Genomic DNA, 21,849 nt, shown 5'->3' on the forward strand with positions numbered 1-21,849 from the left:
ATGATATGACCCTGAAAGTAGCAGACATCCGGCAAAAATAAAGTTTAACTAGGGATATCATAGGAAAAAATAAAGTTACCAGAAATTTGAATGCAGGATGATGTATGGTTTTAATTAATTTAGAAGTGCATAGTTTTTAAATATTTTCTTTATTAACTATCAATTTGTTATAATCAAAAATAATTTTGGAATACTCTCCTGGAGTTGTTAATTATCTCAATACTACAAAATCTGGTAGTCTTGACTATTTTGTCAATATTTAAATGTTATCATTTAAAAATTATAGAAAAAATTAATGTACTTATTAATTATTTGAATAAACTTCGATAGAAATGTTCCCGTTATTCAAAAAATATTTTTTAGTAAAAATAAATAATATCAATCTGCGATTGTCTCTTGAATAAGTATGATACTGAAGTTAGCGGACGTCTAATAATTTTAGGATTTTTTAAAAACAATAAATTATGAAAAAAAAAATATTAAAAAAAATTACACTTATAGTCTTTTTAATTTTCTACATGTGCATTTTTTCAGTTTCTTTTTTTCTTCAAATTTAATTGTTCAAAATAAAACCCTAAAATTTTTAATTGTCTACCAACTTCAGGATCATGGATAAGTACATTATAATTAACTTTTTTCAATAATTTGATAATCATAGATAAAAAAAATTCAAGTAAAAAAAATCTACGATTTGTATTTTTATAATCAATCAAAATCAGGAGACAGTTTTTTAAAAGAAAATTAATTTTAAATGCAAATAACTAAAGAGCGTATCGGAGTTTCGAAAAATGTTTTAGAGATAAATTGTAGAAAACGAAATTGTCTTCGAAAAAGGATCCGACATTTTGTTACAAGTCTAATTGTTCCGCCAAAAAAGTCCAACAATGTCGAAATTTATTGTAGTTTAAACTTTAACTTGAAAAAACTTATGAAAGGGTAGATTTATAAAAAATTATAAAGACCTTTTTTGTAGAGCGTTTCATTTCCTACAAAAATATACATTATCTATTCGACCTATTGATCTGTTAACGAGTTAAAAATACTCTGAGCTTGAAAAAAAAAATTTCTTGTGTTATTTAAATGGGAAACTTGAATTTTTCAATGATCTAGATCCGTAATCGAGATAGAATTTTTTTCCTTGCGCTTAAAAAAAAAAAAAAAAAAAAAAAAACCAAATTAAGTTGTTAAAATTAACAAATGGTATTTATTTCCACATCTAATTCTTTCGAAAGTATACTGGCATTTTTATAGGCTGTAGCTGCTCGAGTTTCTCTAGCAGCGCGTATTATTTTAACATACTCTTGACACTTTTCCAATAGTTCTTCGTCAATAACAGTACCAATATACTTTGTCATTTCTTGATCACTTGGAAATTGCGTTACATGACCAACCATCCATTCAACAACTTTAGTGTGTCCTTTACGAAACGCTGCCATTAAACAAGACACTTTATTATTGTCTTGTGAATCAATGTCAGCATGGGCATTGTGTAAAAGTTCAACAACGTTAAGATGCCCGCCATTTGCAGCGAGCCACAACGAACTCTGACCTTTTTTATTTTTAACCTCAACTAGGACACCATGTGCTAATAAAAATTCAACAAAACCGTAGTGACCGTTGTCAGCGGCAATAGTAAGGGCAGTATCACCCGAGAATATATGAGTTGCATTAACATCCGCGCCTTCAGCTAATAAAACACGAGCAACTTCAACGTAACCACCACTGGCGGCTTCCATTAATGGTGTTACTCCTGTTTTCGGTCGATACTCAAAATTTGCTTTACTATCAAGTAACAGACTTACAACTTCATGTCTACCTTGGAAGCAAGCAAGAGTTAAAGCAGTATTACGGTTTGTTTTAATCTGCGCATTAACATCACCACCCATATCCAAAAGTAATTTAACTGTCTGAGTATGACCGTTCATAGCAGCAAGCATCAATGGAGTTATTCCAAGTTTTGAACTTGTTCGTGAATTTAGTTCAGCACCATTTTGCAGCAAAAGTTTTACTATCTTGACATAACCGCCAGATGCAGCTAAAATCAGTGGTGTATAGTCACATACATTGCGATGTTCTTTATTGGCGTTACGAGACAGTAATAGTTTTACAACCTCAAATCTTCCACCACTGCAAGCAAGTGACAATGGTGTATCTTTAGTACGTCCAGACTGCGCTTCAATGTCTGCATTGTGATGTAAAAGTATTTCAACAACTTTTTCATGTCCACCAGTTGCTGCTAATATTAATGGTGTAAAACCTTTTTCATTACGATGTTCAATGTCCGCACCACGACTGAGTAGAAATTCAACGAGTTCCTCGTGACCACCAGCACATGCAAGCGTTAATGCCGTGTCATGATTGCTATCTATTTCTGAATCAACATCCATACTAGCGAATTGCTGATTCTGATTTTCCGGTGGATAAGTATCAGGTGCTGGATCTGTAGTGACCTGTGCACCTGTAGATACTACAATACTGCCTGCATACGCTCCAACTGGTACACTTATCGCTGGATCTAATTCATAACTTTGTTGAATTTGTTGCTGTTGAACATGACCAACTACTACCGGACCAGCAGTGGTTTGTTGTTGTTGCGGTTGCGGCTGCTGCTGTTGGCATGGAGAAGGCTGCTGTGATAAAAGAGCATGCTTAGCTTTTTTCTCTTTAGTACAGGCATTTACGGTATATACTTGTTTTTCATCGGGTACCGTAAGGCTTGTCACGGTACTCGTTGCCAGTTCGTGAGTCTGCTTTGCTACTTGAACCAGATTACTGCTTGCACTGCTACTACTAATGCTGCTACTTGAGCTACTGCTACTAGTACCAGCACTAACTTTAGCTCCATTTTTGTCCTTGTTCCGTGTAGCTGCATTTAGATTCCAACCCAGCACTAGATTATCTATAACTAAAATTTTATTATCATCAATGTTACATCTTACTTTATTAAAAACCTTTTGTTTAAGAAAAACAAATAGTTAATTATTAATCATACTTGTTGGATCGAGTTTAGATTCCTCATAAGGTGATTCACTGCTACGTATTTGCGCAGCTCCCATACGCAAACCGCGTATAAAACCTTTCTTATAAACATCATCTAGAAACTTTCCTCGATTTGATTTCTTACTAAATCGTCTTCCAGAGCCGTTGGCATCCTAAATTGATTATTTACAAATTAACAATTTAAAAAATAATAAATTACTTTTATATAATTTATTGAATATTATATCCGATTATATTTTATATATATGTAAAAGTCACCTGCTCAACTTGACGCAATACCTGATGTTTTTCCATGGATACAAGGTCTTTTGAGAGCTGCTCTTGTTCTTTGTCACAAATACCAAATTTCTTAAGCTCTAATTCATATTGATTGTCTGGACCAACTGTGGAAGCACAGAGTTAAGCAAAATTGAAAAAAATTATTACAAATAATAATAATCGGTAAAAAAAAATTATGTACAATAATAACAGTACTACTACTACTACTACTACTACTACTACTACTACTACTAATCTCGGGGGAGAAACCCAACTCCTACCGAGCGCGTCCCCGGGTGGCGGATAGGGGAATGTCCTCACCAGTCTTCAGACTGGCGGATAGGGGTGAAATAAAATAGCCCCCGCGGACCAAACGTGGTGTAAGGAGAAGCTAAACTCCTTCAAAAAAAAAAAAGAGAGACGAGCGTGATGGTTAAAGGAGGAATATTTTCTATGATGAATAAGCAGATTAGTAAAGATTCGTTTACGGAGCAGAGGAGGGATACCTCAGCCACGGCTACCGCAGGTGGGTTAGCAGCACCTGCGCGGTCGACATCCAGCGACTGCTCGACGCCCTTGGTGGACCACTTGGCCAAGGGGAAACGTATCGTCGATACGCCAAGTGAAGTCCTAGGGACGACTACTGGGAGCTGTGGGATAGAGTATCTCACTCTACGAGACGGAGCGATTTCCCAGGAAGACTCAGGACTGGAGGAACTCCGTGAGGTCCTTAAAGAGACCCTGCGGACAATAACGAAGAAGAGGACTGTGGCATCGGAAGTTACTGCTGGTGTGAAAGAAGCTGCGTTAATACTAACGCAGTTGCTTACCCACCGCAAAACGTGGAAAGATGCTCAGAGGAAGCTTGCAGATGTCGAAGCGAAGGAGCGGGAGCGCCTTGCGGAGGATTTGAAACACTCCGAAACACTTCTGAAGAAGGCGGTCCAAGCTGGAACTCCTAAGAAGAACAGCGAGATACCTAAGAAGAATGGGAAAGAACACTTCAGCCCACCAAAAGGACCTGAGGAGTTCATTCATTCCTATTCCGAGGTAGTAACCGGAGGCAACACACCCTGCGACAAGGAGGCCCCGAAAGGGAAGCGTCCCTTGTCGTCGCCCGAGGAGGGAGAGCGGGAAAAGAAGAAGAAGAAGGACAAGGAGAGTGGAGAGCAGAAGTCCGACGAAGCTCCATTCGTCTTAGTGGAAGGGAAGCGGAAAAAGAAGAAACGGAGAAAAAAGGAAAAGAAGGCAGCGGCTGGAATCAGTGGATCAAGAGGACCGGGACAGGATGGGACAGCAAATGGACCAACGACGGAACGGACCACAGCATCCAAGGAGGCCAAGCAGCAGAAGAGGCGACAACGGGCGGAGGCCGTTTTGATCACACCAGGTGAGTCGAGACCGTCTGGGGAAGTTTTGAAAGCATTGCGATCGAAACTCTCTCCGGAGGATCTAACCACAAGTGTTAGATCAATAAGGACAGCCAGGAAAGGCGGTCTTCTTATTGAGTTCGAGGGATCTGTTAAAGATCGCTCCGCTCTCGATAAGAAGATTACCGAGGCGGCTGGTGGAGTTGTCGCGGTGCGCCATCTCGTCCCTACCACTACGGTGGTTATTGACGCGTTGGACGCTGCGACAACAGTTGATGAGGTAAGGGCGACCTTGCGTCGGAGCATCGGTGAAGGTGCGGACGAGCTCAAAGTTAATATAACTAAACCCAATAAATGGGGAGCTGTCCGTGCCTTCATTGAGGCAAGATGCGCGGTCGCCACTGCCTTAGAGGCCTTGGGAAAGGTCAAAGTGGGCTGGTTGGTCTGCCGTATCCGCCGCTGGGAACGGCTCGATCGATGCTTCCGCTGCCATGGTCTTGGTCATTCGGCCGGATCATGTAAGGTGGAGGTTGATCGATCGAGTCTTTGCTGGCGTTGCGGCCAGGCGGACCACCAGGCCAAGGCCTGTCCTAATCCACCACGCTGCCACCTCTGTGCGGCAGTAGGAGACGGGCGATCTGTGGATCACACAATCGGTTCGAGGCGTTGCACTTCTTATAAAAATGGCTAAGGTGCTGCAGGCGAATCTACAACGGTGCAGGACATCACTGGATCTACTTCTGGCGCGGAGACAAGACTGCAGAATGGATATTGTTCTGGTTTCAGAGCAATACCATTCAGCGTCCGGACCAAATTGGTTCTGTGACCCTTCGGGGACAGCGGCAATTTGGATCCCGGACCTAGGGTCTGTTTCCGTAAAGGACAGTGGATCCAGGGATGGTATTGTATGGGTAGTTACGCCTGCGATCACCTTCGTGTCGTGCTATTTTACTCCCAACGAGCCTATCGCTGACTTCCGAAAGAGGGTGAATGAACTCGAAAGAGTCGTTCACAATCTTGAGGGAGAAATCGTGATAGGTGGTGATTTCAATGCGAAATCCATCGATTGGGGGATGGAATGGACCAACACGCGCGGTACTGAGCTCTTGGACATGATGGCAGGTCTCGATCTTGTCATTGTGAATAAGGGAAACACTGCAACTTTCCGCAGGGTGGGCACACGTGGGTCAATAATTGACCTCACGTTTGCTACTCAGCGGATAGCTGCGGTGATCTCAGACTGGGCTGTTTTGGAGGAGTTTACGGCTAGCGATCATCAATACATCTCGTATACGGTACATGATCTACGGGGAAACCCTGCGATTGTGTCCCAGCGATCAATGAAGCGGGTAGGTTGGAGGGTTTCGAAGCTGGATGAGGGTGCTTTACAAAAGGCAGTCTCAGACAGCGTTGAGGCCTTCTCTCCTATGTCTGCTGAGACGCGCGAAGATGTTGAGATGATTGTTGACCGTACGATGAAGGCTATCGTCTTAGGCTGCGACGCTGCGATGCCTCGACGTTCCGCGAGCTCACGCAGAAAGCCAGCTTACTGGTGGACTGATGAGATCGCGCTGCTCAGGGCTGAGTGTTTGCGTCTTCGGAGGCAAGCACTCAGGACGCGAAAGCGTGATACTGGGCAGCAGAAGAACGAAGAGTACAAAGCGGCGAAGAAGCGACTGGTTGTGGCGATTAAGGAAAGCAAAGGGAGATGCTGGAAGGCGGTCTGCGAAGAAGTAGATAATGATCTATGGGGCCTTGGCTACCAGATTGTTACTCGAAAATTCCTAGGTCGCAGTCCAGTATCACCTATGGAACCCGATGCGATGCAGGAAATAGTCAATGTCCTGTTCCCGGAGCGTGAAGATCGAGACAGTTCAGTTTGGACTATACCCGATGACGACTGTCCACCTTTCTCAGCAGCTGAACTGCGGGTAGTTGTAAAAAATCTCAAAGGAGGAAAGGCCCCGGGCCCCGACGGTATCCCCGTTGAGGTTTATAAGGCCCTCCTCCCTCAGCACGAACAACTGCTTTTGAGTGCTTACAACTCCTGCATTTCGGTTGGAGTTTTTCCCGCACGATGGAAGCTGCAAAGGTTAGTCCTGTTAGACAAAGGAAAAGGTCCGCCTTATACTCCTTCGTCCTACAGGCCACTTTGCATGCTGGACGTAGCTGGAAAAATTCTCGAATCGTTAATTCGCAATCGACTGAGAATTGAAGTTGCAGATGCCGGTGGTCTAGCGGAAAACCAACATGGTTTTCGGTTGGGTCGCAGCACAATCGGTGCTATTTCGGAAGCGCTTTCATTTGCTAAAAGAGCTTGGACGGGAAATCATCGATCCCGTCCAGTATGCATAATGATGACTTTCGATGTCAAAAATGCATTTAATTCGGCACGATGGCCGGATATAATGGAAGCGCTTCGGAAATTAGGTCTGTCCGAGTATCTCATTCGGATCATTGACGATTACTTACGTGATCGTTTTTTGATCTATGAGACTACTTTTGGCGAGATGATGAAGAAGCTGAGTGGAGGAGCGGCTCAGGGTTCTGTCTTAGGACCGGAACTCTGGATCATCCTTTACGACGCACTTCTACGTCTAGACCTACCGAGTGAGGTGATACTGGAGGGGTTTGCTGATGATGTGGCAGCACTAATGCTTGCGCGCTCTTACAAGAGTGCGCAAAGATTAGCAAGCCTGGTCGCGACCAAAGTGGACGCTTGGCTAAATGACCATGGTATGGCATTAGCTAAGGCAAAAACTGAGGTTATAGTACTCACAGCCCAGAGGTGGTTTCCGAGTCCTTTCCGTGCTCTCGTCGTGGATCAACACGTCGAGAGCGGAAGTTCTCTGAAATACCTCGGGGTGACGATCGATACGAAACTTACGTTTCGCGATCAGATTGTCAGTGCGGCTAACAAAGCGGCAACGTTGGTGGCAAACCTTTCTCGGTTGATGCCGAACGTCGGAGGACCGAGGAGCAGCCGTAGACGGGCTCTCATAAGTGTCTCAAACTCGATAATGCTTTACGGAGCAGAAATCTGGTGTGAGTCACTTAAAGTAGAATGCTATCGTCGACGACTGGCATCTGTTCAACGGAGGGGCGCACTGAGGATAGCTTGCGCTTACCGAACGGTTTCGGAAGCAGCCGTGATGGTCATCGCGGGTGTGATTCCAATCGACCTTTTAGGGTTCGAGAGGAGACGCATCTGGGATGCCCGTCGGGCTGGGGAAGAACCGTTGGAAAGAGTTAAGGCTCGAGAACGCGAGGAGACCCTGAGACTCTGGCAAGAGCGATGGGAATCTGCGGAAACGGGACGTTGGACATTCAGGCTCATTAAACGAGTCCGTGACTGGATTTCACGGAAAGAAGGAGAGGTGGATTACTACTTTTCCCAATTTCTGTCTGGTCACGGCCAGTTTAATGAGTACTTGTATCGCATGGGGATCCGAACCGATCCTTATTGCCAGTACTGTCCGCAAGTTGTCGACTCTACCGAGCACACTTTCTTTTCCTGTCAGCGTTGGTCTGAAATACGGCTGCGCTTTCAGGGGGAGAAGGAAGTGCCAAATGCCGCTGACCTGGTGATACCTTGGATGTTGGCGACGGCAGACAATTTTAAGACCATGACAACCTACGTCCGAGAAGTGTTGTTGGAAAAGAAGAAGGAAGAGATTGAGTAGCGTATGGAATGAGAAGAGTCAGCGACGGCGACAAGAAGAGGAAGACTAGCACTGCGAAGTAATGCTCACGCGGTCCCGCAGTGCTAGGTCTGAAGAAGGGAGGGTTTGAGGTTTTTAGCCGGTATGGCCCCCAAGGATACAGTCATTTGCTCAAAAAACATCATTTGAGTAAATACATCCTTGGGGGAAGAGCCCGGCACACGGAGAACAATAGGCATATGAAGAGTAGCTTATGCTTTTCATATGAATATTGTTTTCTACGGTGCGATGACGCATTTTTCCCTCAATCTCCTTCCTAAAAAAAAAAAAAAAAAAAAAAAAAAAAACTACTACTACTAATAATAATAATAATAATAATAGATAAAAATATCGCGATGATCTTACGAGCCATATAGTTACCGTTAGGCACATCGTCGAAGGTAATTGATTCGATTATTTCGGCAACCTCGTCCATTGATATCTGCATTCCGTCATATAATTTCAGGACAGTGCTGTCAGCAGTCAATGCTTTAGCTTTAGGTGCGGCAGCAAAGGAAGGGAATGTAGTATCTCTATGCAATCTTGCCAATTCAGAGCCCAAAGGCTTTGGAATATTTTGCTGTGCTGTTTGCTGCATTTAAAATCAAACGCAGATACATCAAGACATTATTTCGTATTATTACTTTTTTTTTTTAGATATTTATAATTTTAAAAATCCGAAAGATGTGGAAGCAGTTGTTGTTAAATGTAAGTTAAAAAAAAGTCATTTATTATCTGATGATTTATTAGTTTTTTTTTTTTTTTAATTGTTAAATTTTCTATCTACATGATTGTACCTGATTGTGAAGATGCTCAAGATGGGCCTAAGTGGGGTGAAAGTGAGTCAATAGTTGACTGGGCATTGCAATAGCACCACTGTCACTTAGAACACCAGCTGGAAATTAATGTACATCATTCGCAATAGTGTCACACAATATTACATCCACAATAGATTGTCTCATTATCAAAATCAGTCCATCAGTCTAGCAATCCGAGTGGGTGACCAATTATTCATTGTCATCAAAAATTAATAATTATTTTTTCAATTTTTATTATTATTCCAAAATTTCCTCATTTATTTATCTAATTTTTCTTTGATTTCAATTTCAAATAATTTTTTTGATAAATAAATTTTTATAATTTTAACATTAACTCATGATAAAAAAAAAAACTAATATTTTTTATCTGATAGTACAACAAAAATTTGTTCATGGTAACCGACTCGAAAATAATTTCTGAGTTTAACTGTGCATGATGATAATCAATCGAAGAACCTGTACTTGATTCAACTGCATCTGAAGTTATTGATTCAATTGCCGAAGTTGTTGAAGGTCATGAACTTGTTGCAACTGGTACACATGCTGTCGTTGTTTTTTTTTATATTGCTGTTGGAGTCCCACCAATGTTACTTGTTGCTGCTGTGTTTGTTGTTGAATGAACTTGCCAGCAGCAAGATTGGGCTTACGAAGATTTTTACCTTCTTTCTTAGAGACAGGTTTAGCCTTGGTTCGATCACTAATGGCAGTATTTTCACTGACATCACTGCTAGTCGTTATTTGATGAGGAAGGGTCAAAGTGCCAGTGATCTGCGGTGATTGTATTCCAATTCCTGTTGACACTGCTGCTGCTAGTGATGTCCCAGTAATCCCCGGTACACTGACAGCAGCCCTTGGCAATGACAGCGGTGGCGTTGTCGTAAAGTTAGCCATCGTCATCGTAGTAGAAAATGTTGCATCCCCTGCAGGAGGAGCCAGAGGCATGGATTGAGCTAGTCTCAGACGTTCCTCCAGCGATAAGCGCTTGGCGAAATATAACCCACAACAATACGCTAGTGCCTGATTGGTATCTTGATATGGCAACAGGCCTCCCGATAAATCGGATATCGTGCCACTGCGAATCAACCCTAACGAAACACCAATACCATTCGAACGAGTGTGCCATTTACGGTCTTACGACGAAATTTACCTTGATAATACTCACGCGATCAGCAGCTTGTTATTATTTATTTATTTATTTTTTTTTCGCAAAAAGGTAATTAATTTTTTTGTTTTTAGTATATGTAACCGAAAACAAGTAATCAAGTGCAATAAAAAACAAAAAAATAAATAAATAAATAACTACTACAATATAACGTTTTTGTGTTCAATGATAAAGATAAACGAATCGATCGGCCCGTTTCGTTAGTAATTTTAATAATTTTGATTCATGTACTGACACCGACGTTAATCAATCGAGGGAAGAATTTTAAAAATAAATAATACGTCGAAACGCGAGTGAATTAAATGATAACTTATATTTAGTTAAAAGTTATTAATTACTTACCATGAAGTGCAGTAGCTGATTGAGCTGATAAATTAATATTCGACATTCCTGATAGTAGTGAATCAGTTGAACCCGCACCATCACCGGATTTTAGTTGTCTTTTTTGTTCATCTAAATTGGGAATACCTAAAAACAAATGGCCTGCGCCTTTGATCTGAAGTTCGCGTTCTATCCTCTGCAAACATTACAATCATTAAAAAATTTACCTTTAATTATTATTATTATTTTTATTATTATAATTTATTGATATCAATATGTACCTGTAATTCTTCGAGAATTTGTTGTTTATGAAGAATTTTTTCGTGTTGCGAATTTTTACGACTCTCAGCAGACGTGGACGCAGTAACAGGTAATGGCGTTGAACTTAATGCAATATTAGGTTCTGATAAACTGGTAAAAACATCGCTACCTTTATCTACGATATTTGTGTCATCTATCGATGCAGCGATAGCTTCACCTGCAGGCTGAGTCCGCACTTGCTGCGCTTGTAAATTTTGGTTTTGGTTTTGTTCAGGACTCTGTTGTTGGTGTTGTTGATGTTGGAGCTGTTGAATTGATGGTGCTTGTTGTTGAGGCAAAGGTTGTGGTTGAATTACTTGTTGCAGCATAGGGGCAGGGGTAGCAGCATTATGCTGAGCATTCAACATAGTACTATGAGGATAGTCAAGAAATAGTTTAACAATACTGGTGTGTCCACCCTTGGCTGCCTCAATCAGCATAGTTGAATTGTCCTTGAGTTTATGGAATGGATCAGCAGACTGGGTAAGCAATAGCTCGACAACCGCAAGGTGTCCGCCAGCGCAGGCAAGCGACAATGGCGTATGATCGTTATTGGTCGTATTGCGATTGACATTGGCCAATTTAGATATTAAAAATTGTACGGTGCACAGATGCCCAGCCTGACAGGCTTTCATCAGAGGTGTTCGTCCACCTTCAGATTCGTGCTCTAAATCCGCACCAAATTGAAGTAAAAGATCTGCAACATCCGTGTGACCATTCTCACACGCGTAGGTAAGTGCTGTGTCACCGGTTTGAGTCTGAGCATGAACATCTGCACCAGACTCAAGGAGATAACGTACAAGATCCAGATGACCTTTTTGAGCAGCTTCCATGAGAGGCGTTGATGCTCCCTGCTCAATCTCAGCTCCGGCTTTGATTAAAATATCAGCAACTTCAAGAAAACCACCACAACACGCTAACGTGAGTGCCGTTTCCTGGGTCTCTTCAGACTGAGCTTTAATATTCGCACCCTGACTTAAGAGTAATGTCACCATATCTTCATGACCTTCACGTGCAGCTTCCATCAATGATGTATAACCCTTGTCATTAACCTCCTCGATGTTTGCTCCACGTTCGATTAAAAGCATCGCTAAATCAATATGACCACCACACGCAGCCAGTGTTAATGGCGAGTCAAAACTATCAGTCAGCGAATTAACTTGGGCACCTGAGTCCAACAACAGTCGGGCTACTTCTACATGACCGTCTATCGATGCCTCCATCAGCGCAGTATGCATTTCATCCGTCTTGTGCTCTTGATCAGCACCTGCTTCCATCAAAAATCTGACCATATCAGGGTGACCTTTGTAACACGCGAGTGTTAATGCCGATTTTTTAAATTCATTCGAATGAGTATTAATGTTGGCACCATGTTCCAATAAGATTTTAGCTACTGGCACATGGCCAGCACTTGCTGCTTCCATCAATGGTGTATACCCATTTTCATTATGATCTTCAACATTTGCGCCAGCTTCAAGTAATGCCTTAACTAGCTCCTCGTGGCCACCAGCACATCCGTACATCAATGGTGTATGACCTATTAATCATTCAGAAACAATTTTCTCATTTACGGCTTTTCTTTAAGAGATGTCTATGTATATAAATACTTGATAATATAAACAAATAAACAAACAAACGCAAAGAAACAAAAGTCAGGTCACATGAGAGATACTATTCAAAGTTTCATACGTACCGGAAGTAGATCGCGCATTGACGTCTGCCCCATGAGCGATGAGCAAACCAACAATGTCATTATGACCAGCACTCGCAGCTTCCATCAGCGGAGTGCGGTCTTCTTCGATACTTCTATCCTCAACGTTGGCGTTCATTGCTAACAGTACCTGTGTTAAAAAATAATAATAATAATAATAATAATAATAATAATAATAATAATAATAATAATAATAATAATGACAATAAATGTTGGAAAATCCAAAATTGCACACCTCAATCGCTCATTTTATTTGTAATCATTACTTTTATTTTTTTTTTTTATTATGAATTTTTTTATTCAACTTTTAAATTATTAATTTGATTTTTTTATTTCTCAATTTCAGTTTAATTTTTTTTTTATTATTTAAATTTTTTCTAAATATCCCGCATTTCTGTTGTAGATGTCGCTCTTTTTTTTCAATCTTACTGTTTTACGCTAGTACAGCTGCCAGTAGCTGATGGGGAGAAAAAAAAAATTTACTTTTGTAATATTAACAATAGTAAAAATAAAAACTCTTACTCTCTTCAAACTCTAGCATAAAACGTAACTTGTTAGAGCTTGAAAAGCTCATAAAAAAATGATTGCATGTAATAGCATTTTCGCTCAAAGAGCTCGAAAATATATTCACAGTGATGTTTTCAAGCTCCTTGAGCTCGAAAACAGCGGGAAGTTTTGGGGCTGGCCCGCAGGGCCAACCGACACCCAGATTTTTTTTTTACTCAAAACTTTTTTTGGGTTGAGTAAAAAAATTTGAAAATTTCCTGATAAATGATTTTAATGGGGTAGAAAAGGAAAAAAAATTTCAGCCAAATCAAAAGGGGTCGGGGTCAACAGTGGTCTATTTGGCGTGGAATGCCCCATATACGTTATATGCATACTTATGGACACATTTAATGTTTTTGGTTTTTTAACTAATCAATACGCATGTTTATAGCTTGGATATCCTGACAATCGGTTTTTACTAAGACTTGTTTTTCTAACAGCCTTTTTAATTCTAACTTCTCCGTTTTATCGTTATTAGAATCAATTTCTACTTATTTGTTTTCAAGATGGTATTACAATCGCATTCGAACCACGCCACTTTTTGAAAAGTTTTGACAAAAAACAAAAATTATTGGTGTTTTGTCGATAACGGAAGTCCTAAACTAATTGTCATCATAATAATGTAAAGAGTTTAAATAATTCAACGAGTCACCATCTAGCGGTGTTTAAATTCACTTCGTTGCCAACTCGGGGCCGCACCACGAACGCGCGCGCTCATCATAGCGTCGGTTTCGCTGTGCATCTTCGTTGCACTCACGCCTTCAGCGTATCTCTGTCACTCGGGTGTCCGATTTTTCCGTTCCATCGAAGCCGCAACCCGGCTTCGCCGCGTCTTTTCGTCAGTTGACCACGAGGGTAATTATTTACAAGTGGGGTCAACCACATTTTTGGCCATAAAAAATCGAAAAATCAATATTTTCGAATCGTTTTTTTTTTTGAAATTGTTCTATTTCACGGCGGATTTAAGAATTCACCATCATAAATTCGAAATTTTTTAGATTTCGATTAGTTTTTCCGATTTTAAAGTATAAAAAATTCATATTTTGCATTATATTCATCGAAATTTTTGTGGCAACATTTTTTTGAGCTTGCTAGTATTTTTTTTCTTGAAAAACATAAAAAACTGAATATTTTAAGAAAAAAAAATTTTCATGATAGGGCAATTACAGAATTTTTTATGAATTTTAGAAAAAAAAAATTGTTTTAAAATAATCGAAAATAAGATCGATCACAATTTTGATGATAAAAAATCAAAAAATCAATATTTTCGAATGTTTTTTTTTTTGAAATTGTTCTATTTTACGGCGGATTTGAGAATTCACTTTCAAAAAAAAAAAAAAACAATAATTATGATTGAAAAGATGGTATATTTTTATAATCGTGCCGTGAAATAGAACAATTAAAAAAAAAAAACGATTCGAAAATATTGATTTTTCGATTTTTTATGGCCAAAAATGTGGTTGACCCCACTTCGAAACAATTATCTTATTCATTTATTATTTGGATTTATTTCATTAAATTTAAACCTTCTTTCAAAAATAATAAGACCGCGGGTTTATTGGGTCGCAATACGAACAAGTCGGAACTTGTTGCGCGTGGGTCTCACCTCTTCAATCTCGGGCATTTATTCGTGTTCGCGTTAAATGTTTAATTTAATTGTATTTGAGATTTAATATTAATATTCAAATTAATATTAAGTAATAATAACACAAATAATGTTGAATATTTAATAATTATTTATTTACATTGATTTCACTTAAGTTTACGGATTGATTCATTTACTTATTGAACCTTAGTTTACTCGTGCGGTGATTAAATATTAATAATTATCATTGATATTTGATGACGATAACATAAATAATACTAAGGGTTTAATACGTGTCCGCGTTTCATTAATAACGACGTGCATTAACTGGATCGAGTACATCAAGGTTAACTTACATTCAAACAAAGGCCTCGTCGCCGTCAATGATCTATCAATACAAATTGATCAGATTTACATGTAACTGCAGTCAAACAATAGCCTCTGTCGCAAACAACAACTAGCAATATCAATCTATCAGATTTAAAATAAATTTCATTCAAATCAACGACTAATCGCGTCATATTGTCTCTGGACAATTTCATTGAAATTTCAATAACTCTTAAACACATTTCACCATCTTACGATTTTCACGTATACAGCACACACATACACATACACATACACATTCACATTCACACACACACACACACACACACACACACATCCATACGTTCAATATCTTGTGTCAATTGTTCAACGAGTTACTATCATCATATCTCAATTCTCTCAATCTTTCTCATTGTAACTTCTTCAAAGGGTTTTATGCCGTAATTCTTTCCCTATTTTTTTTGGGTCAAAATATAATCTTCATTTTGATATACCCAAATCACGACTTTCATTAAATAATACCTATTTATCCTATCCATCCTTATAATCACTTAATTTAAGTTAGATCATCAACTCAATTTAATTTACAGGTAAATTTAGATTTAAAATACAAAATAAATAATAAAAAATAAAAGGAACATTTTCATGCTAACAATCGGATTTTTTCAGTCAAAAAATAGAAAGTTAAAATTTTTCCAGCTTCACGACGGAATTCCTTGAAATTTCCCTGACTTTTCTAGTATTTTTAGAATTCCCTGACATTTCCAGGTTTTCCAGAAACGTGGCCACCATGGCAACAGTAAATAATAACAACTTAAACGATTGAAATATATTTTTTAAAGCTCTGGGAGTGACGCTAATTCCCACTTGTGTAAAGTCCCACCTGGTTGGCAGCATTGTCATATGATACTACCCTAATAGCACAGTTTGCTTTGGCAAAAGTTTACTTACAAAAGTTTCCTTGAATTTTTCATCAAATTTTCGTCAACTTCGGACTTTTCCGTTTTTCGACGACAATTTATGTACAACTTGCTATACAATTTGACGTCATTTTACTACCCGAATTAGAATGCGATTCATTTCAAAAGTTGACTAGAAAAAATTTTTCGTCAATTTTCAGAAAGAGTAATAAATCAATTTATTAATAAACTGACTTGAAAAATAGTAAAATATTTTTTTACCCTCAAATTGTAGATATACTCATGCATAAATTTGCTAACTTTCTGAAATGGTAAGAATGAACATTACCGACTTTTCTTTTCTAGTAAAAAGTTACATCTAAATTGGGCAAAAATTCACCGTAAATTTTTCTTTCCAACTTTTGCTGTCAAATTGTCTGCGAATTCGGGCAGCAAATTTCAATGCCACATTACAGTCAATTTCAAGCTGAAGTGGCTATTAGAGTAGGCAGGTATACGACTCAGCCATAAGTGACCCTACCAAAAATAAAACTCTACCCAATTGAAGTCAGCCGCATTATACCTACCTAGAAAATTCCCGCTCCAATAAAATATCTACCATCTCAAAATCTCTACCAATGAAAAAATCTGCCATCATATAATCACTACCAGAAAAAAATACTACCAAGTTGCATTTATGAGTAAACTCTACCGTTTGAAATCCTTACCATCAACTTTAGAATGTATATCTTACAGACAACAAATTTATTTTTAATTAATTGGGAATTATTTGGGAAGATTTAGGAATATGACTCTATTATTTAGGACTCATTAATTAATGAGTAATTATTTAATATTGTTTGAGCGTTTAGTGCGCATGTTAGAAAATATAATTAACACGACTTTTTCGTAAGCTAATAGTAAACTATTTGGGAAGAAAGTTATGAATTGTTTTAATTTTTAAATCCCAAATGCTAATTACTCATTAATTAATTAGTCCTAAATAATAGAGTCATATTCCTAAATCTCCCCAAATAATTCCCAATTAATTAAAAATAAATTCATTGTCTGTAAAATATACATTCTAAAGTTGATGGTAGGGATTTCATACGGTAGAGTTTATTCATAAATGCAACTTGGTAGTATTTTTTTCTAGTAGTGATTATACACGGAAAAAAAATTCGACGAAAAATTCCAATATTACTATCGTAATCCTGGACTATACTTTTATTATCTGTAACATTCAAATATATGATACGAAAATTTACAGTTTTTAAAAGATTTTTTACTATTCACTATCGTAATTTCATTAAGAGTTTATTGTAATCAATTCAATAAGAAATATTACAATGTTACTATCGTAAATAGTAAAAGAATAAAAAATAAGATTTAATTATACTATTTATTCTTTTATTCTTCCTTTTAATTTACAGTGCTGCCTCTATGTTTTTACAATACAAGCTACAAAAATTACGATAGTTGGATTGTAAATTTTCTGAAATGGTATAGTATATGCCATCTGAAGCGTTTACGTATGAAAGACAAGTGTTGTCACAAACCATGATGTGATGCTTGTATGAGTGTATATATATATATAAATACAAATGATGACATCTACTTTGTCTGTATTATTTGTGGTTCAACTATATATATTTATAAATCAGTTCATCTTTATCCACAGTGTAGTGCAGAAATAGAGGTTATTATTCATGACGTTTTTCGGACAATTGTAAATAAGAAATTTAAAATAAAAACTGTACTTTCGTCATTACAAACCTACATAGATTGTGGAATATAATAATTTGGTGGTGTAAGTATAATTATTATTATTCAATTTTTATTAAACTTAATATTCTGTGGGTATATCGTATGATCCTGAAGTTGGCAGATAATTAGTAATTTTCGGATTTTTTTTTTCACCAAAGAAATTACAAAAAAAAAAAAACTAAAAAAATACACATGTAGAAAATTTAAAAAACTATGGGTGCAATTTTTTTAAATATTTTTTTTTTAATTATTTATCGTCTAAAAAAAAATCCAAAAATTATTAGATATCTGCTAACTTCAGTATCATGTATATCGTTCGTTTTAAAATCATTTATCTGGACAAGAAGTTTATTTTTATAAACAATTTAGTAGTATTTTGTGGTCATAGGATAAATGATTCTAAATGAATGAAAATTTATTTTTTCTAATAAATTCAATTCTCCTAATTTTGTTACAGGATAATCTTCATTTGTCGACAATGAATAATTTTACCCGGCTTTGCGAGAGGTAAAACATTTCAATAACCTCAAATTATGGACATTCAACATTTCTTTATGATACTGAAGTTAGCAGACGCCTAATAATTTTTGGATTTTTTTAAAAATGATAAATTATAGAAAAAAAGTATTCGAAAAAATTGCACCTATGGTTTTTTTAATTTTCTACATGTGCGTATTTTGAATACAAATAAATGAGTTATTTATTCATAAATTTTATATATACCAAAAAAATATGTTTGAAAAAATATTAAATAAATGTTTTATTATTACTACTTCAACATGTTTTATTTTTATTTCGAGATTGTATTTTCCTTCTCAATTTAACTGTTAAAAAAAAAAAAAAAATTCCAAATGATAAATTTTTCTTTTTTATTAATTATAAGTTCTACTTTTTTAAGAAAATATATTTTACTCCATTGACTTCTAATTATTATTTTATATTTAAATAAATTCTACATTACCGACTCATTCATTTTACGATAGTTGTATTAGAATTTATGTTAACACAACTTGTATAATTTACTCTATAGTATCTGATTTTTTCTTTCTGGTAGTAGTATAAATTATAAAATAAAAATTACGATAGTCTATTGTAAAAATTATTATTGAAAACTTATAGTCCAGCGTTACAATACTATATAATGAAAATTACGATAGTTAAATCGTAAAAAATCCGTGAATTTTTTTTCCGTGTATCATGGTAGAATTTTTCATTGGTAGAGATTTTGAGATGCTAGATATTTTATTGGAGCGGGAATTTTCTAAGTAGCTATAGTGCGACTGGCTTTAATTAGGCAGATAGAGGAAATCATCTCTGTATACTCGTATCGTACATCATGTTTATTTATCCGCTAACATGTACCTCAAAAGTAAATAAAAATAAAAATATTCGCTGTAATTGTATTGATTAATATTGAAAAAAATTGATGTTACTAAATTTTTAATTAAATGTGATTCATAAATAAATAAAAAAAAACATGACACTGAATTGAAAAACAAAACATGTGAATAAATTGTTGTAACTTTGGCCGAGTTTTTCTCTTAAACAAACGAATATTATCAAATAATTAAAGCGCACTTCGCTAGATTAGACAGTAATGCATCAAAATGCGGTCTGTATTTTGTATTGAGAGATTTTGTTTCCGAAAAAAACCCAGCCGAAAATATCTGATAACCACTGTTAAATATTGGTTTGCCACATGCGCACATTTAATGACGCATGTGCCCATTCTAATATTATGGTAGTGGGGGAAGAAACTGATGGGGAAAAAAAACCAAGCTTTCGTTGGGACCACTATATTCCATTGTAAAATGATATATTTTTTAGTAAAATAATTTTTTTTAAATGATTTAAATTTCTTTCAATTGAATTTTAAATGATACTGAAGTTAGCAGACGTCTAATAATTTTTGAATTTTTTTTAAAACGATAATTATTAAAAAAAAATATTTTAAAAATTGCACCTATAGCTTTTTTATTTTTCTACATGCGCGTACTTTTAGTTTTTCTTTTTTTTTTTTTTTTGTAATTAATTTGTTGAAAAAAAAAATACAAAAATTTTTAATTGTCTGCTCACTTCAGGATCATAATTTTGAACACAGTCGTTCTAAAGTGGTCCCAGTAAGAGAATGCACCTCGGAAATTGCCCCCACCACCGACCATTTATGAATTGCGCATGCGCACAGAAGAGTGGGAGAACATTTAACACATGAAACACCCAGAGTGGGAGTAAAAACCGACGACACCCGAGGTGCATTCTCTTGTTGGGATGACAATAATAAATATGGTTTGACACGTATGATTCAAACGAGAAATCCGGTATACTTGTTGTATCAACACTCGTCTTAGGTTATGTTACATTGTCAACGAGAATACATCATAACCCAAGACTTGTGTCGCCAATATAAGCATACCGCCAACCCTCGTTTTAATTCTATGTTTCGAAAATAGCTATTCTGTATAAATAATTAAATAAATAACTCGATCAAACCTTCGCTAATTCATAATATCCAGCAGAACAAGCAAGAGAAATCAGACTTTCGCCTTCCTCAGTAGTTTCGTGGACACTGCGTCCTTTAGTTAATAATTTTCTAACAGTTTCAGCATCACCATTAGTACAGGCTTCAACAAGCGAACGTTGCTCGTTCTGCCCACGTGAATTATCACTATGCATTCTAGTAAATGCTACAGCAGCTTCTTCTAACGCACAAGACACACTAGACCGTCTAGTCTAGACAATAATGCTCTTGACTTGATACTTCGTGGTCAGCGTGATCAGCTAAATGTTTCCCATGATTCACCGGTTACTAGTATACTCAATTCCGATAACGACAATGCCTGACATCTCTTAGCAAAAATTTATAATTCAATGAAAGTTCTTTTTTATCAAGAAGTAAGAATTATTGATATAACGCCATCTATCAAGTGAAAATTCACTTAGCTTACCTTATAGTTATCACCAGAATGGAATGATGCAAATGATAAAATTATCATTAATTAAATTTATGCAAAAACATTAATTGAGTTTCGTAGATGTACAGCTTGGAGGATTAATACCTGGTCTTTGGGTCTAATCTAAAAAATATTATAATGACCAGGCATTAATGCTCCAAGCTGTAAGTACATAGTACTCATTACATCGTTGGTTTCAATCGTAGCTACTGCATATAACTTTGTTAGCCGTTTTCGTTAACGGATTATTAATTAAAATTTATAATTTTCATGATAAATTCCTGTTGATAATAAATCTATAATTTTTTTTGTTTATAAAAAAAAAAATTCCTTGCAGTAGATTATCACCTAAATAATTAGTCTGTAAAGTTTCAAACGATTATTTTCAGGATTATAGTTATATACTACTGCATCAAAAATTTGTCGCAAAATAGGGGGGTACATTGCCCCTCTAAAGTCATAAATAATAAATTAAAATATTATTTATTGCTTTTATTATAAAAAATAATTGATGAAATAATAGAAAACATGTTTTATTTGATTAAAATAAAGATAATAATAATTTATTTTTGAACAACTTTCTTGATTTAATAGTTTTTATTGTATTTTGGAGTAATCTATATGCAATTTGTATACGATTGTATGTGATTGTATACAATTAGATATAATTATGTACGATTGTATACAATCCCTGGTGAAAATTTTTCGGACTTCTGTCTGAAAAACTCAGTTCTAGAGTTCTAAAGACTTTTTCAGAGTTCTAAAGACTTTTTCGGACAAAAGTCCGAAAAATTTTCACCAGGGATTGGATCGGGCCATTTTTTCTATCCAATTTATATATAATTTTATACAATTGTATAAAATCTTTTTTCTCCGGGAGTTTTCTTATAAATCTAAAAATATCAACGGTTCAAATAAAAAAAAAATTATAATAAAAATAGACACATGTAGATTTTATCGGAAGAAAACGGTGCCTTCTTTCATTTAAAAAAAAAAATTATTTATAAAATGTATATCCGCAATAGAAAATTCGGAAAAAATTAATTTCTTCAATAACACTGAAGTTAGCCGACGTCTAATAATTTTTTTTTAATATTTTCAACACAATAAATTATAAAAAAAAAATATTTAAA

The 21,849-nt window shown here is 36.4% G+C and overlaps 1 protein-coding gene and 1 long non-coding RNA gene across 4 annotated transcripts; one reads left to right on the top strand and one right to left on the bottom strand.

The window, feature by feature from the left end:
* Window positions 1-174: 174 nt before the first annotated feature.
* On the bottom strand, window positions 175-20,537 carry LOC130676797 (ankyrin repeat and KH domain-containing protein mask-like). 3 transcript variants are annotated; one of them, XM_057483313.1, is made up of 8 exons: window positions 20,256-20,537; window positions 12,624-12,771; window positions 10,912-12,467; window positions 10,652-10,826; window positions 3,259-3,383; window positions 2,993-3,152; window positions 2,691-2,905; window positions 175-2,630 (listed from the first exon to the last, which is right to left on the bottom strand). In XM_057483313.1, the coding sequence occupies exons 1-8, from the start codon at window positions 20,436-20,438 to the stop codon at window positions 1,191-1,193; spliced, it is 4,002 nt and encodes a 1,333-aa protein (XP_057339296.1). In that variant the 5' UTR covers window positions 20,439-20,537; the 3' UTR covers window positions 175-1,190. The 3 variants fall into 3 exon arrangements, with proteins under 3 accessions (XP_057339296.1, XP_057339294.1, XP_057339293.1); XM_057483311.1 differs by having other exon boundaries at window positions 175-2,905; window positions 3,280-3,383; XM_057483310.1 differs by having other exon boundaries at window positions 175-2,905.
* On the top strand, window positions 17,172-18,543 carry LOC130676800 (uncharacterized). Its single transcript, XR_008991484.1, has 2 exons — window positions 17,172-17,808; window positions 18,223-18,543. It is a non-coding gene; the product is annotated as an uncharacterized LOC130676800 (long non-coding RNA).
* Window positions 20,538-21,849: the final 1,312 nt, after the last annotated feature.

The sequence above is a fragment of the Microplitis mediator genome, chromosome 10, assembly GCF_029852145.1.
Source record: "Microplitis mediator isolate UGA2020A chromosome 10, iyMicMedi2.1, whole genome shotgun sequence".
In the NCBI taxonomy this organism is placed as follows: domain Eukaryota; kingdom Metazoa; phylum Arthropoda; class Insecta; order Hymenoptera; family Braconidae; genus Microplitis; species Microplitis mediator.

Coding starts and splice junctions, on each gene's coding strand:
- LOC130676797 (XM_057483310.1), bottom strand. CDS start 20,438: ATGCATAGTGATAATTCACGTGGGCAGAACGAGCAACGTTCGCTTGTT. Junction 12,772..20,255: donor GATATTATGAATTAGCGAAG/GTTTGATCGAGT, acceptor TTTTTAACACAG/GTACTGTTAGCAATGAACGC. Junction 12,468..12,623: donor CAATGCGCGATCTACTTCCG/GTACGTATGAAA, acceptor AATGATTAATAG/GTCATACACCATTGATGTAC.